Source organism: Aotus nancymaae, unplaced genomic scaffold (assembly GCF_030222135.1).
Source record: "Aotus nancymaae isolate 86718 unplaced genomic scaffold, 86718_ANA_hifiasm-v0.15.2.pri h1tg000059l, whole genome shotgun sequence".
In the NCBI taxonomy this organism is placed as follows: Eukaryota; Metazoa; Chordata; class Mammalia; order Primates; family Aotidae; genus Aotus; species Aotus nancymaae.
The window spans coordinates 27,692,016-27,706,952 of record NW_026988473.1 but is presented as its reverse complement, the minus strand read 5'-3'; the positions used below and the strand labels follow the sequence as shown (position 1 = coordinate 27,706,952).

Sequence of the window (14,937 nt, the reverse complement as noted above, 5' to 3'; positions counted from 1 at the left end):
AGGGAAGGAGATAGTACACACTCAGATCAGCAGTGGGGTGCTGTTGAAGATTTCTGAACTAGGAGTAATATCATTGGAACTGCCCATTTTTAGGAAGCTTAACTAGGTCAGCAGTGTCTAGGATGGGAGGAGACAGGGTGTGGCAGGACTGGTGAGAAGGCTCTATGGTGTCCCAGGCATTGGGAATCCAAACAGAAGCTATAAAGGAAGTGGGAGAAGGGGAGAGGGTATGAGGGTGAGAGACTGGGTGGTAGAAATGTTAGTATTTGGCATCACACTGAGCATGGAAGGCGGGAAAGGTCATCTCCCATGGGTTTGCTTTCCTACCTGATATCCGTGCTCCCCAAGTTCCTGACACCTGGCTCGTGGTCTTCCTCTCCTGCCCAGCTCTTGCCTTCATCCAGTTTACTTTTGCCTCCAGGGTGATAATCCAGACCTTGTGTTGTCTTGCTCAGCCAGCACATCCTCATAGACACAGCTTTGTCTAGGAATGACAGTGGTCACTCTCTGCAATCTTGTTTTTCAAAATGACGTTTTTAACCAAGATTCTCTTCCTTCGCACCTCTCCCCTTCCCTCCCTGTGGACTCCGTCCTCACTTGCTCAGCAGCTTGCTTCATCTGTGTTGCCACATCCTCTTACATGGACTTCAGAGTGTTCTGTTCTCAGCTCTTTCTCCTTCTTTCCAGGTGGGGAATAAATCGTAGAGGAAAGGAGGGAAAACCACTGCAGGTTCCCAAGCGAGAGCTGAAAGTGCTAAAAGTGGACACTCAGAGAAGTGAATAGATTGGGGTCATTTCAGGGGACAGAGCTAATGGCGCAAGACAGTGATTCTGTGTAGCAGGGGAAGGCGGCAGGGCTCAGAGGAATCAAGGGTGACTCCTAGGTGCTGGCGTGAGCTTTGGTTGTGGTGCCGTTTGTTGAGATATGGAAGTGCAGGTGGAAGAGGAAAAGTTGAGGTTGGAATGGAAACTGGGAGATGGAACTGAAAGTTTCACTGTAGACATCTTAGGTGTGAGATGTCTACTAGACATCCACATGGATCTCGGAAGACATAAACTCAGGAGCCATCAACATATAGGTGACATTTAGAGCTAAGGAAATAGGTGAGAATAACCAGGTGGGTTTAGCTAGAGAGAAAAGGGAGAAACTAAGCCCTGGGGAATTACTCATGTGGGACGAGCAAGAGTGAGCAAAGGACACTGACCAGGAGCAGCCGGGGAGATGGGAGGAGAGCCTGGGGTTCAGAAAGCAAGCAAGGACAGCAGATCTCACGGGAAGAAGGGAGCGCGCTACTGTGTTGATTTGTATTCCTGAGAGGCAGAGCGTGATGGGGTAGAGATAAAGGGGATTGGAGGTTGTGACCTTAGCAGGAGTGGTTTTGTAACCAGAGGGGCTGAGAAGAAGAACAAGGTGGGGAAGTAGTGAGAGCAAAGGGGAGGAAATCGGGGACCATTGTTGGAGGGGCTCTATGGTGTCTCAGTCATTAACCCGAACAAAAGCTAGAACGGTAGAATTGGCGTGTGCTTGAATATTGAAGGGTTGCTATAATGGAGAGGGAGAAGCTGACCACGCAGAAGAGAGAGGCAGGAATGGTAGGTGCAAACTCTATAAATGAATGAGGCAGTGGGACCTGGTGCACAGGTGGAGGGGTCTGCAGGGACAGCCGATCCTTTTTAATGAGGGGAAAGTGGAGTACAGGGGCACATGGTATAGAAGCTTGCGGACGCTGTCTCTGATTGTTTCTGCTCTCTTGGGCATAGTGAAGTGAAGTTGGCAGCTGAGATCAAGGTGTGTAGGGTGGATTTGAACTGGGGTGTGGTAATACACACAGAGAATGGCAGAGCAAACTGCCCAGGAAGTGCTGGAAGACTGGCAGGCAGGGCTCTGCTTCTCCTTAGCCCTCTCGGCTGTGTCCACGCCCCTTCTCTTTTTTTCAATCCCTGTTCCTTTGAAGCTCCCCTTCGTCGCTGCAGTCACCTCAGGGCCCCAAGAGGTCCCCATCACTCCTGGGAGATTTATGCATCTGGCTCAGTATTCCTTCCTAACACTTCTTCTGTTCCCGCCATCTGCTACTTTGGCCTGTCATTTCTGTGACAGTTCTGTGACAGTCACTCTCTGTACTCTTATTCCCAAAATGATATGTTTAGCCAAGATTCTCTTCTTTCACTCCTCAAGGCTACCCCAGGCCTTGAGGCACTTGTGACGGGCATGAGAAGGAGAGCTGGCTTCATGGAGAGCCCAGGTGAATGGAGTGTCAGGAGAACCTGTTGAGGCTAAGGGACTTTGCTGGTGGCAGTTGATAGGGAGCAGTGGATGGGGTCAGGGGCCAGGACACGAGAGAGCGATCCTATCAGATTAGACTCATGGAGCATTTTGGGAATGAGAGTCTGGGAGGTGAGGGATGGCCTGGAGGCTCAGCTGTCACTCAGAGAGCCGAGATTCAAACCCTGTTCTGCCAGTCTCCAAGGCTGCCACCTCTGACCCTTCTAACCTCACTCCTTTGTGTCCTTCAAATCCACTCAGTCCTCTCAGTTCCCTTCCACAGTCACTCACAAATCCATTTCCTTTTCTCCATGCCATCATTCTCTCCCACTTGGACCATGGCAGTAGCTTCCCAAATGACTCACCCTCCCGTTAATGTGCCTTCCACACTGTAATTAGAGTCATTGTAATAAAACATGGATTCTGATCTTACATTGACTCCACTTTAAAAAAATACTTGCTGGCTCCCTGTCATTAACAGAATAAAATCCAAACTCCTGTCTTCACAGCAGGTGCACTCAGCAAGCGTTCAGGAATCTTCATAGCCTGGTCCTAGGCTGCATGTCCAGCTATGTGGCCTGCATTTCTCTCCTTCATATCTAAGGCCATGCAGGGGGTTTCATCCTGCAGGGTCCCTCTTCCTTGAAGCCTTCCCTGGCCCCCAAGGCACAGCCCTTCATCTCCCTTAGTCAGGAGCTCCCATTGCCTGCCTCACATTGGGCTGTAACAGTTGTTTTCTGTCTCTCTCCCTCATGAGCTCTTTAAAAGCAGGTACTGCATCTCACTCATCTTGGAAGATCTGGCTTCCGTTCCTTCCTGGTTCTATTCTTGTGAAGGCAAAGGAGCTGCCCTTCACCAGATGCCTCTGCTAGGTGCCGAGGGAGGCATGTGATTAGGAGACACCATAGCAGTCGAGAGAAGAGCCTTTGATATAAGGTAATCCAGGCCCAGGCCCTGCTCTTCTATTTTCTAGTTATGGAACTTGGGGTCAGGTTAATTAGCCTCTCTGACCATCATTTTCCCCATCTGTAAAATGGTAATGTGAAAAACACCTCCCTAATAGAGCTACCTAGGAGATTAAAAGAGATAATTATTGCCTAGAAAGGGCTTGGTGCAGTCCCGGGGCACTTGTTAAACACGTAACTGGCGGCTGAATCTTTCCTTTATCGGTGACGTTGGAGGACTTTAGGAGAGGAATGAAAAGGAAAGGAGATTTGAAGGTTGAGAACCCATATGATACAGAGAAGAGGGTGCAACTGATGGAGATGGAAAGGGGACTGGAGAGGGGAGGCATTATAGAAGGCAGAAGGTAATTGATTGAGCTGTGCTGAGTTTAAGGGGATAATGACACATATCACGGGGCTGCCAGTGGGATATTGTAGGGTGTTGCTGGGATACCGATGGAGTGCTGATAGGATATTGGGGGTGCTGATGGCATATCAAGGGTGCTAATAGGATAGATATCCTATAGAGGTTAGGAAAGGTGTTGGGAATTCAAGCCTAGACCTCCAGAGAAAGATTTAAGGTAACACTATAGACTGAGAAATCTGTGGATAGAGATTAGAATTAAAATCCTGGGGAAAATGTGAATGCTTGGGGAAGGAACGTAGCTAGTGGATGAAGAGGAAAGCAAGAGGATGTCCTCTGGGAAATATATCCACCCCTGGAGCGGATGAGGATGAAGATAAGGCCAGTGAAGAAGAGGGCAGAGATCTTTAAAATCCCATTTTCTCCCACTAGTTTCAAAATCAGCCTGGAATGTTCATCTGAGGTCAGGACTTTGAATAGAGAGTCACAGTGTTGAATACTTTGTCTCATGGAAACTCACTCTGGAACACACAGAGTGTTTGCATTCTGTGTGTTCCAGAGCCTTTTAAATGACTAATTTTAGGGCCAAGACTGGAGTATGCAGTGCCCATGTGACTCACCCCATCACCTCTGGGTGTCAAGGCAGCATTTGACTTCACGGAAGCAGCTGGAGGTTTTCATCTGGTCCATTTGCAGGGTCTGGAGTGAGAGGCACTTCAGAGCCGTTATCCAGCTGACAGAATAGGGAAAATTCTCCCCAAGGAGAAGCATACCAGAGCAGAAAGTGGTTTGCTTTATGTGACCACCAGACATTTATCTCAAAAAATGCTACTTGGCCGGGCGCAGTGGCTCACACTTATAATCCCAGCACTTTGGGAGGCTGAGGTGGGTGGATCACCTGAGGTCAGGAGTTTGAGACCAGCCTGGATAACATGGAGAAACCCCATCTCTACTAAAAATAAAAAAAATTAGCTGGGCATGGTAGTGGGTGCCTGTAATCCCAGATACATGGGAGAGTGAGGCACAAGAATGGCTTGAACCTGGGAGGTGGAGGTTGCAGTGAGCTGAGATCATGCCATTACTCCAGCCTGGGGGATAGAGGGAGACTGTTTCAAAAAAAAAAAAAAGGTCACTTAAAGAAATAGACTTTCTCAGCAAACTGACACAAGAACACAAAACCAAACACCACATGTTCTCACTCATAGGAGGGTGTTGAACAAGGAGAACACATGGACACAGGGAGGGGAGCACTATACACGGGGGTCTGTTGCAGGGGAGTGGGGGGGACAGTGCGGGGGGGAGTTGGGGAGGGATAGCATGGGGAGAAATGCCAGATATGGGTGAGGGGGAGGGAGGCAGCAAATCACACTGCCATGAATGCACCTATGCAACAACTTTGCATGTTTTTCACATGTACCCCAAAACCTAAAATGCAATTAAAAAAAAAAAAAAAAAGAAAGAAATAGACTGACCCTCTGGTGAAGAGGACTCATGCTCATTCACTTTTTTAACAGATATTTATTGAGCACCAATTATGTACCAGGCACTGCTCTGGACACTGGACATATAGCAGTGAATGAAGTGGACAAAAATCCCTGCCCTCATGGAGCTTATGTTGTAGGGTAGACAGATCAAGGAAACTAAATAAATAAGTAATATGTTCGACGCTAATTAGTCTATGGAGAAAAGTTGGGCAGGGAAGGACTGAGGCATGTTGAGAAGTTAATGACTGCAATTTTAAATTGTTGGGGGGTCAAGAAGGGAATCACTGAGAAAGTAACCCTTGAGTAACCACCCGAAGAAAAGGATGGAGGGAAGGGTCCCTGAGGATATCTAGGGGCCAGGTTCCAGGCAGAGGGAAGACAGTCTGACATCCAGCACGGAGGTCATTGAGAGAGCAGAGTCATAGCCATGAGATCAGAGGCACAGAAGAACAGCCACAGTCACTGGGGCCTCATGGGCTGGGGCCCCACTGGGAAGGGAAACCATGGGAGGGTTTGGTAGGAGAACAGTGTGGACAGAGCACTCGCTGGCCGCTGGGCCCTGGGAGGACTCTCTCCTGCATCCATTTACCCCAATTATGAGCTCTAATATTTGAGACATAGGTGATGGCCACAAAAATGAGGTGGAAACACTTTTGAGTGGGTTCCTTCTCTTTTCAACATTTGCTGCATCTGAGAATAATTTATTTTGTGTATTTTTATTTGTGTACTTATATATTTATAAATTTATTTGTGTATTTATATATTTATTTGTGTATTTATGATTTGGACTCTGACTTCACTGATTTTGACAAATACTTTGTGTGTGTGTGTGCGTGCACACACACCCATGCGCATAAGCACACACTTCTATTCATGTGTGTTAACTCAGAACTGACTTAAACTGTTTATTTCAGAGAAATGACTTTTCATAGAAACATCTGACCTCCCTGAGTCTCAGTTTTTTCATCAGCATATTGAGGATAAGAATAGCATGCAGGCAAATGACCTATCACAGCACCCAACACACAGTAGGCACTCAGGAAATGTCTTTCCCTATCTGTCCTTTACTGAAATTCCTCAATTTCAATAACCATTGGTTCCTTTTCACCTTTAGGCATGACTTTGTGCTTTTAGATAATTATGCCAATGAACATGACATTGAGTTTGGATGACTTCAGCTGACCTAACTTTACTCTTGTTTTGACTGTTAAATGAATTTATTAATGCGTCTAAGACAAAATCTGTTCTCTTTATGTAAATGAAGGTGAGGGGATTTTACATACTGCACCGAGAAGAAGCGTCTCCACTAAAACAATAAAACTGGGTAAAAGCCAAACAGTCTTGCTAATAAAAAATTATGTATTTATTTAGGGTGTACACTGATACACTTTACATTTTTCTCCATCAGGATAGAATAACCTAACTCTAAAGAGGCGTACCGATATTTTTCACAAAAGCTGTAGGTGTTAAAAAATGTTAATGGCAGAATACTCATGTATAAATACTGAATTACTAAAAGCAGGAGCAATTAAGTGTTTAATGTCAACAGAAGCATGTTATCTAATGAGCTGTTTTCAGAGGTTAATAATGTGATTAATCACCGATTGATAAAAACTATGGAGAAGAAGCTCTTCTGTACTAACAGTATTCTGCGCCTAAGGGCGGCCAGATGAGAGGTAGGTCTTGGCTAATGAGGAACCAGTTCACGTCAGGGCTTGGTTGAAATCAGAGAGGAAGGCTGGCTGGCTGGCTCCTCAGGCAGGTCTCACCACATGGCACTTACTGGTGGGGTGTACATATTCCAGGGTCTGGGCCTCAGTTTTGCCTAGTAGCTCCCAGAGTGCAGCAGGATCAGGACCAACTCATGCTAACCAGGCTTACAAGAGTTTGATGTATAAGCCAGATTGCCAATATATTAATTTAAACTACAGACTAAACTTACCACAGAGAACGGACTTCTCCTTTTAAATTGCCAATACTTTGTTGTCTCAAGTAAATCATATGATGAGTTTTGGCAAATGTATACGCTCGTGTAACCCAAGTCTCTTTCACAATACAGAGTATGACCATCACCCTGTTGCCCTTTCCAGTTAATTCATCGAAGCCCCCCTCGCCCCAAGGCACTGACTGTTTTAATAGCACAGTCTTCCTGCTGCCAATCACTTTGGTTGCTCTTATTTACTCTGGTTCTGAGAACAGCCTGAGACTTTTGACTAGACTGAGGCATTTCCAAGCTCCCAGCCAGCTATTCTGGGGGAGAGCCATCTGCTCATGTTACATTTTACTTGTTGCTCACTCTCAGGGTGACTACGCTGTAATGTTGAGAGTCATTTCTCTGTGGCTTTTGCCTCTGACTCCAACACATACTTCTAATCTGCAGGTTTCTTCACTTTTCTTTTGACTTGTGGACATCACCTGTGAGGAAAATTGTTACTGATCCATCTTTTTCTCCTCTTCCTCTCAATAGTAGTGAATGCTAGCATTTATTGAGCAACTACTAGAGACCACACCAAAAGCACTACAAAGTGACAGCCCCATTTTACAGATGAGGAAACTGAGACTCAGGGAGCTTGAGTCACTTGCCCAAGGTCACACAGCTGCAGAGGTGGAGGCTTTCTGACCCCAAACCCTCTTAACCCCCATATTCTTCTGTCCATGACTTGGGACTGGAGTGGAGGGTTATGTCTGGATTGCTTTCCTCTTCCCAGTGCTACTTGTCATGTCCTTCCTGCTGGCTCTTTCCCACAGCCGTGGTAAAGAACCCACCCAATAACCTGTGGATCATCGCTGCGGTGCTGGCTCCCATCGCCGTGGTCACGGTCATCATCATCATCATCACTGCCGTGCTCTGCAGGAAGAACAAGAATGACTTCAAGCCCGACACCATGATAAACCTGCCGCAGAGAGCAAAGGTATGGGGAAGCAGTGGGGAGAGGGGCAGGAGCACAGACCGGCAGGAGCTCGGCCTGCCTTTCCCTCTTGCCTTTTGAGGCCATTGCGAGAGCCTGCAGAAACATCAGGACGGGTCCTCATTTTGAAGGAGACTCTTCCTTTTAGTCTCGACCTGATGGCTCATGCTTGTCTGATGCCCATCCTGCCGTCAGTGCTTCCAAGTGCTTTATATACAGCAACTCTCTAATTCTCACAGCTGCCCTGGGAGGAAGGACTATTATTTTACAGATGAGGAAACTGAGGCGTAGAAAACCACAAGCTAAGGAGACCTGAAAGGGATTTGGGAGATAATTTAATCAGAATCCCTCCTTTTGCCCATAAAAAGTAACTTTTTCAAGGTGGTATGGTTGGTAGGTAGCAGAACTGATGGTAGATTCAGGTCTGCTATGTTCTGAGTATTGTGGTCCCCAAATTTATATGTCGAAATTCTGACACCTAATGTGATGGTATTAGGAGATAGGGCTTTTGGGAGGTGATCAGGTCATCAGGGTGAAACTGCCAGGAATGAGATTAATGCCCTTATAAAAGAGGCCCTGGAGAGCTTTCTTGCCTTTTTTACCATGTGAAGACACAAGTCACTGGCAGCCTGCAGCCCAGAAGAGTCCCTCACCAGAACCTGACCATCCTGGCACCTTGATCTTGGACTTCCCAGCCTGCAGAGTTGTGAGAAATAAACTTCTCTTGTTTATAGACCACCCAGTCTGTGGTATTTTATTACAACAGCCCGAACTGACTTAGACAAAGTCTCTTGGCTCCTAATGCAAGGCTCTCTGGGGCACATGCTTGGTTAGAGTGACATCTTCAGAGGTCGCCATGATGGAAAAGCTGCAGGCCTTTGGGTGGCCAGGAAACCCCTGTTCAGTGGCTCCACTGAAGCCTGTCCTGGAGCCTCATCCTCCCCCTGTGGCCTCCACATCTCTGCACCACCAGTGACTGGAGGGAAATGGACTAGGACATGCTGCAGCCTGATTTTCCAGTCACGTTGCTCCCATCATGATATTCCCCGAAGGAAATATACTAACTGTCACACTCGATGTTTAAATAATGCATTACGATTTGCTGGGCTCCTCGAGGTCTATCACCTCATTTGTTCATCGCAGCAGCCTTATGAGGTAGGTCATAGCCAGGGAAGGTTTTATTATCCTCATTTTACTGCCAAAAAGGGAAAGAGAGACTTCAGGACTTTTCCAAAGTTGTGCTAGCAGCAGAGGAGTGACTGAGGCTCACATCCAAGCCTGGGAGCATTTTCTCCATTATGCACCTACTTGAACCCTGAGATTTGACAGGTAGAATCCTCTTCCAGCTTTGAAGATCTAAGCTTTGTTTATCTGTGCAGGAATGAAACAGTAAACTACCCCTCATATTCCAAAGCCATTGGAATACATGTCGGCCATGGAGATTGTCCTTGTGGGGGTCACGCATGCCTTAGGTCTTGCTTGATGATCACACTTTGCTTCATCAAAAGAAATCAAAGGATTTTTATTGTTTGTTAAACCCATACTCCTGTTGCGACACTGCAGCTTGATTAGATACTCTGTCTACTGAAGAGCCAAACCCCAAAGCATGTTGTTCTGTTTCAGTTGACACAAAGGTACCTGCTTCCCAGACACAGCAGGATGTTGGTAAGAAGTGTACATTGGTAATTGCTCAAGCAGTGAAAGATGAAACTCTTCCAAGAGTGGATATTTCTTCTTCATCTCAGTTTAGTTACAACATGAGCCTTTTAAGATATAATGGTAATAACCAGAATCTAATTGTACCTGTATCCAGGAATACAAAACATGCCACACTGAGGTTGTAAGGGGGCATATTTGTATTACAGATTAAACAAAAGTTGTACTAATCTGCCAAAATGAGTTGGGCAACACATGATTTTCGCCTAGCTTCTGGCTTGCTGTCTGAAGCTAGGACAGATTAGCATTTGTGGTTTTCCATAGCTCCTTCTGCATCCTACTCTGTGCATTGGGCTTTGTGAGATACCTGGCTGACATTGAACATCAAGCAAATTTATGTTCCATGAGATGATTGAATTCACTTGTGTGCAGTGGAGCTGATTGTTTTCCCCCTCCATGGGGCTGGGCTACATACTTTGATTCCCAAAGCCCTTTTATCATGGGAAGCCAGCAGGGTGGAACTGCCTCCTGCTCACTGCAGTTCTTCTGCCATTCCAACCCAGGGACACTGCAGTGTTGAAGAGAGGAGAGAGCTGCCCGCATCACTTCTCACCACCTTGTGTGTGTGAACAGAATTCAATTAACGTCAAGGGACGAGGCAGAACAAAAAAGTTAGCCTTCACCGCTGATTCATAGACTGGGAGGATGGTCCCGGGGACATTGCTGCATCTTTAGAATGCAGGCTACAATGCCAGAGGGCAGTCCCAGGGATCATTCCCCAGACTCAGTAGTAAACTTCACGTGCTAAGCAGAGGAGGTGAGTGTGGCTTTCCTGGGAGCTGAGTCCAGGGTGTGGACACCCTAACCCTTCTACAGAGACAAGGTACCATGGACTGCCCTACTCCCATTATTGTCAGGTGGGCTTCTGCAGGTAGAATGGTGAAAAATAATAAATGCAAGAGGGCCAGCATCATGACTTTTGCCACCTCCTTTCTTTCTAGTTCACTTCTCTTTACTCTGTCATTGGATGTACAGCCATTTTTCTACTTTTTCCCCTTCATAGAACTGAAGAGATCATGGCTCCCTGGAAGAGGCCACCTTAGGAGAGGGTAGTTAGGAACATATCCAGATGCAGGACGGAGCTTGGAGGGCTTGTAACCTTTTGCATGAATGTCTGCTTGGGGCAGGCCAGTCACCCCCTAAAAACAGCCAGTTGTTTCCTCTTTCTCACTACTATCTATAGGACATCAGGAAGCTTACTTAACCTCTGGGCCTCAATTTTTCCATGTGTAAAATGGAGATATAACAAATAATTGTATATAGATTGTTGTGAGGATTTATTAATATATACACATTGTATACATATTATAATACAATATAATATATAATGTATATTATACATATATAATATATATACATTGCTTTGAGATATGTCTGGTACATAATAAGTTGGCTTTTATTGTTACCCATGCTTTTTTCTTAAAAGGTCTTGGCAGTGTATCTGCCATTGAAATTATTGGATATTATTTTGATTTGATAATTTTATAAAACTGAAGTAACCATAGATACTTCGTGATGTTATTGGGGTTACAATCACTAATGTGTCTAATGGGCAATTGATTAATCTCAGGTAATTTTCCAGTTGAAAGTTGAAAGACTGCTACCCTGAGAGTTAAAAGAGTGAAGGAGTAGTAGTCTTAAGTCCTGCAACACTTAGCTGTGTGATCTTGGGCAAGTCACTGAACCTGTCTGAGCTTTTGTTTTCTTATCTGTGAAATGAAGGCTGTGATGTTTGCCTTGCCTACCTCACAGGTTTGTTGGAGGATGAGATGAGATATCAGTGTTTTGCGTGCTGTAAGTACCCATCATACTCAGGGATTGTTGTGATTAATAATACAGGTGTAATTAACTAATAACAATGGCCACCTTTTAAGCTTGGAATTTCTTAATGTCTCTCTTTGTGTACATCCATCATTGACCCAGTCACCTGAAGTATCCAGTGATTAACTTTAACCCCATGTGAAAGGTAAGGGGCCAAATCCATAGGGAGGAGAGCAAAAGAGGTAGATGGTACCAGAGCCAGCTTTCCCTATCATTAGGTTCTTGGGAAGTCTTAGCTGCTATTCAAGCCTCCCACAGGCCATCTACGACAGGAGATGCTAACCAAGACAGGAATCTGCAGAAGGAAAGGAAGGACTGTGAGAAGACTCATGAGATAGTGGTTAGATGTTCCAGCTCTGGGTCACATAGTCCTAGGCTCAAATGCTGACTCTTATCACAGCTCTAAACCTCAGCTGCTTTATCTGTAAACTGGGGACTCATGATAATACCTACCTTCTTGAACTATAGTGAAGGTGCAATGACATAAGTTATGTACTATGTTTAGGACTGAGCCATTAATATCAAATGAGGTCAAAACTGAGCCCCTTGAGGGTGAAGAACCAGTTATTTAACTTTATAAGTTCAGCACCAAGGACAGTTTCTGTCATTGGGACAAAACCGAATGGGATAATGGGGCCTGAGGGCATGGTACAAAAGGGGCCAACAGGACAGAGACTGGGCATGCAGGTTCACCTGGCATGTGAAGGGCCTTGACTGCCTCGCCAAAGCATTTGAGGAGACATTCGAGGCCCTTCATATTTTAAATGAGGGAGTGACGCAACCATATGTGTTTTAAGGAAGATAATTTTGGAAGCTCATCAAGGGTGGGCCTGGAAAGGAGTTAAATTGGAAGCAACAAGACTGAGGCAGGAGATAGTGAAACAGTGGACCTAGGGAGGGAGAAGAACAGAGACCACCTTCCCTCAGCAAGCATTATTTCAGAAACTCAGTCCCAGGTCCTGGCCTCAGAATGTCACTGATCATCACATAGGTCAGAGTGTATGTTTCAGAGAAGAGAAGCGGGTGATTGCACTTCTCAGAGTGAGTTTCTCGGGGAACTGTCCATGGCAAAGCTATAGGTAGCCTCAAATAAAGAAGCCTTGTTGGAGTTGGCAATAAAACTGTCCTGTTCTGAGACACAGTGGTGAGATTTGACAGGTTGGGCCACATTTCTATACTGGATTGTTAAATCCGGCTGGAGTCTTTCTGTTGTATTTGTTACCTAAATTAGCTGCTGAAGGAGAGGCTTCTGATCATATCAAGTTCTGATATACTCTAAATGATAGAGGTTGAATTTCGTCTGCAGATTCTCTTGAAGAAAATCACTGATGTCCATTTCACCTGGACTGTGATTTATCAGGAAAGCAAACAGTAATAACTAATATTGATTGAGCACTTCCTATTGGCTAGGCACTTATCTAAATGCCGAAAGTGAATTTCTTATTTAATTTTTACAGCATCCCCTTAAGAGTGGTTACATTTTGCTCTCACAAACATATAAATTTTATCCTGTTTATACTATTATTACCTCCAATTAACCTAAAAACAATGACCACCTTTTAAGCTTAATGAAGAAACTGATGTGCGGAGAGTTTCAGTAACTTACCCAAGATCACACAGCTAATGAATGGTGTAGTCCAGATTTGAACCCAGGCAATCTGCTTTTGAAACTGCCACTTTTACCCAGCACACTGTCCTGCCTCAAATCTGTATTGTACTGCTTTGCAGTGTAAAGCGGAATAGAGACATTTTCAGGATTGTTTAAATATGCCTCTTGATTTTTATTACCACACTACTAGATGTCTGTTGGATTTTGCTCAGAGCTGCCTTATGCACTTGGGATTTCAGACACTGTGCAATAAAATCTTGCCAGTTTCTCAGGAATGAATTATAGGAGAGCCAACCTACTTAAGGGAGAAGTCTGGATTAAACAGTGACTCCATAAATTCCGTTTCATTATTAACGATTGTACTGCTTCACATGTGATAACACACTTCCCTCTGTGTTCAGATCTGTGATCCACTTTCATACTCAAGGGTGGTAGAGGTAACAGCTAAGATTATCTTTGTTTCTCAGATGACAAAATTGAGGTTCAGAGTTCAAGTGACTTGGCAAAGTCACACATGTGCTATTATACATAAAGCTATACAAGAATGGAGTGAAGGGGTAACCAAATATTCCTAGGGAGGAGATGATCCACAGGATCTATTTAACATATTGATCGAGTTGTTTCTCATATTACACATCCACTAACTTAAAATTCGTGGTCTAAAATCTCTGAAAGAGGTTTGTTCTTGCACACCTGTTTACACTCTTCATTTTTCTGAGCAAGTCTTATCTATAGAGATTCTGTAGCTGGATGGAATTAACATGGATTCTGCTTTTGAAGAGACAGAAATAACGATGGGTATTTGAGTTAACTCTTGTTTATTAATCAGAAAGCTAAGTTTGGTCCCATCACTTGTGCTTTGCTGCCTGTCATCTCTTAAAGCCATGGTGAGAGTCACACTTGACTAGAAATGTGACTGCAAATCTGTTTCCTCTTTGCAGCCTGTGCAAGGCTTTGATTATGCCAAGCAACATCTGGGCCAGCAAGGGGCAGATGAGGAGGTCATCCCTGTGACTCAGGAAACGGTGGTCCTCCCACTGCCCATTAGAGATGCTCCTCAGGAAAGAGACATCGCTCAGGACGGAAGCACCATCAAGACCGCCAAGTCCACTGAAACCAGGAAGAGGTAGGCACGGGGCCGACTTCCGCCTCTTTGTGTCAGCAAGAGAAATAATTGATCATGAGAACAGCTGATGATGATCAGAACAGCCGATGTCCTCAAGTTAATTCCACTGTTCTCTTTAAAAATTCCCCTTCATGCTCACTTTGAATATTTGAAAAGAGACTGAAGGAGATGGTGAGAATCACAATACCTGCTTAGCCTGGGCCACCCCTTGTAAGGTTTTATGTCGCTGAACACCGCAACAGCAGAGATTTAGTTCTTATATTTACTATAGCACATTTAGCACTGATGTCACACGTATATTTTAAACTTATATTAAAAGCGGTGCCTTTGATTCAGTATAGTTGTATTTTATCTGCCCGTTTCTCAATAGGGTTTCTGATTTCAGTCAAAACCATATATTTGGTTTATACGATAAGCAGAGCACTTTGACAGACATCCTTTTAGGACTACAAAAATGTGTAGGATTGATTTGTGACCCCAGGAGTCTCATGATGGAGGAGGCAGAGACATAAATAAGTGGAATACCAAGCATGAGGTGTCGGTGCCGGCCCTGGAGGCTGCAGGGCTGTAGTAAAGACTGGAGGAAGAATTAATTCTGACCAGGGAAAACCTCATGGAGAAGGTTATGCTTTAGCTGAGGCTTGAAAGGTGAGTGGGATCTGAACAGGTGGGAAGATATAAGGGCATCTAGCCTAAAAAGA

General features: G+C 44.9%; 1 protein-coding gene across 4 annotated transcripts in view; it reads left to right on the top strand.

Annotated features, from left to right (window-relative positions):
• The window catches only part of KIAA1549L (KIAA1549 like), a 288,955-nt gene that overhangs the window by 192,658 nt on the left and 81,360 nt on the right, over window positions 1-14,937 (top strand). For all 4 annotated transcript variants that reach the window (XM_064365044.1, XM_012452311.2, XM_064365043.1 and 1 more), the window contains 2 exons: window positions 7,804-7,967; window positions 14,052-14,236. In XM_064365044.1, coding sequence (XP_064221114.1) covers window positions 7,804-7,967; window positions 14,052-14,236 — 349 coding nt within the window. The remainder of the gene's footprint in view (window positions 1-7,803; window positions 7,968-14,051; window positions 14,237-14,937) is intronic.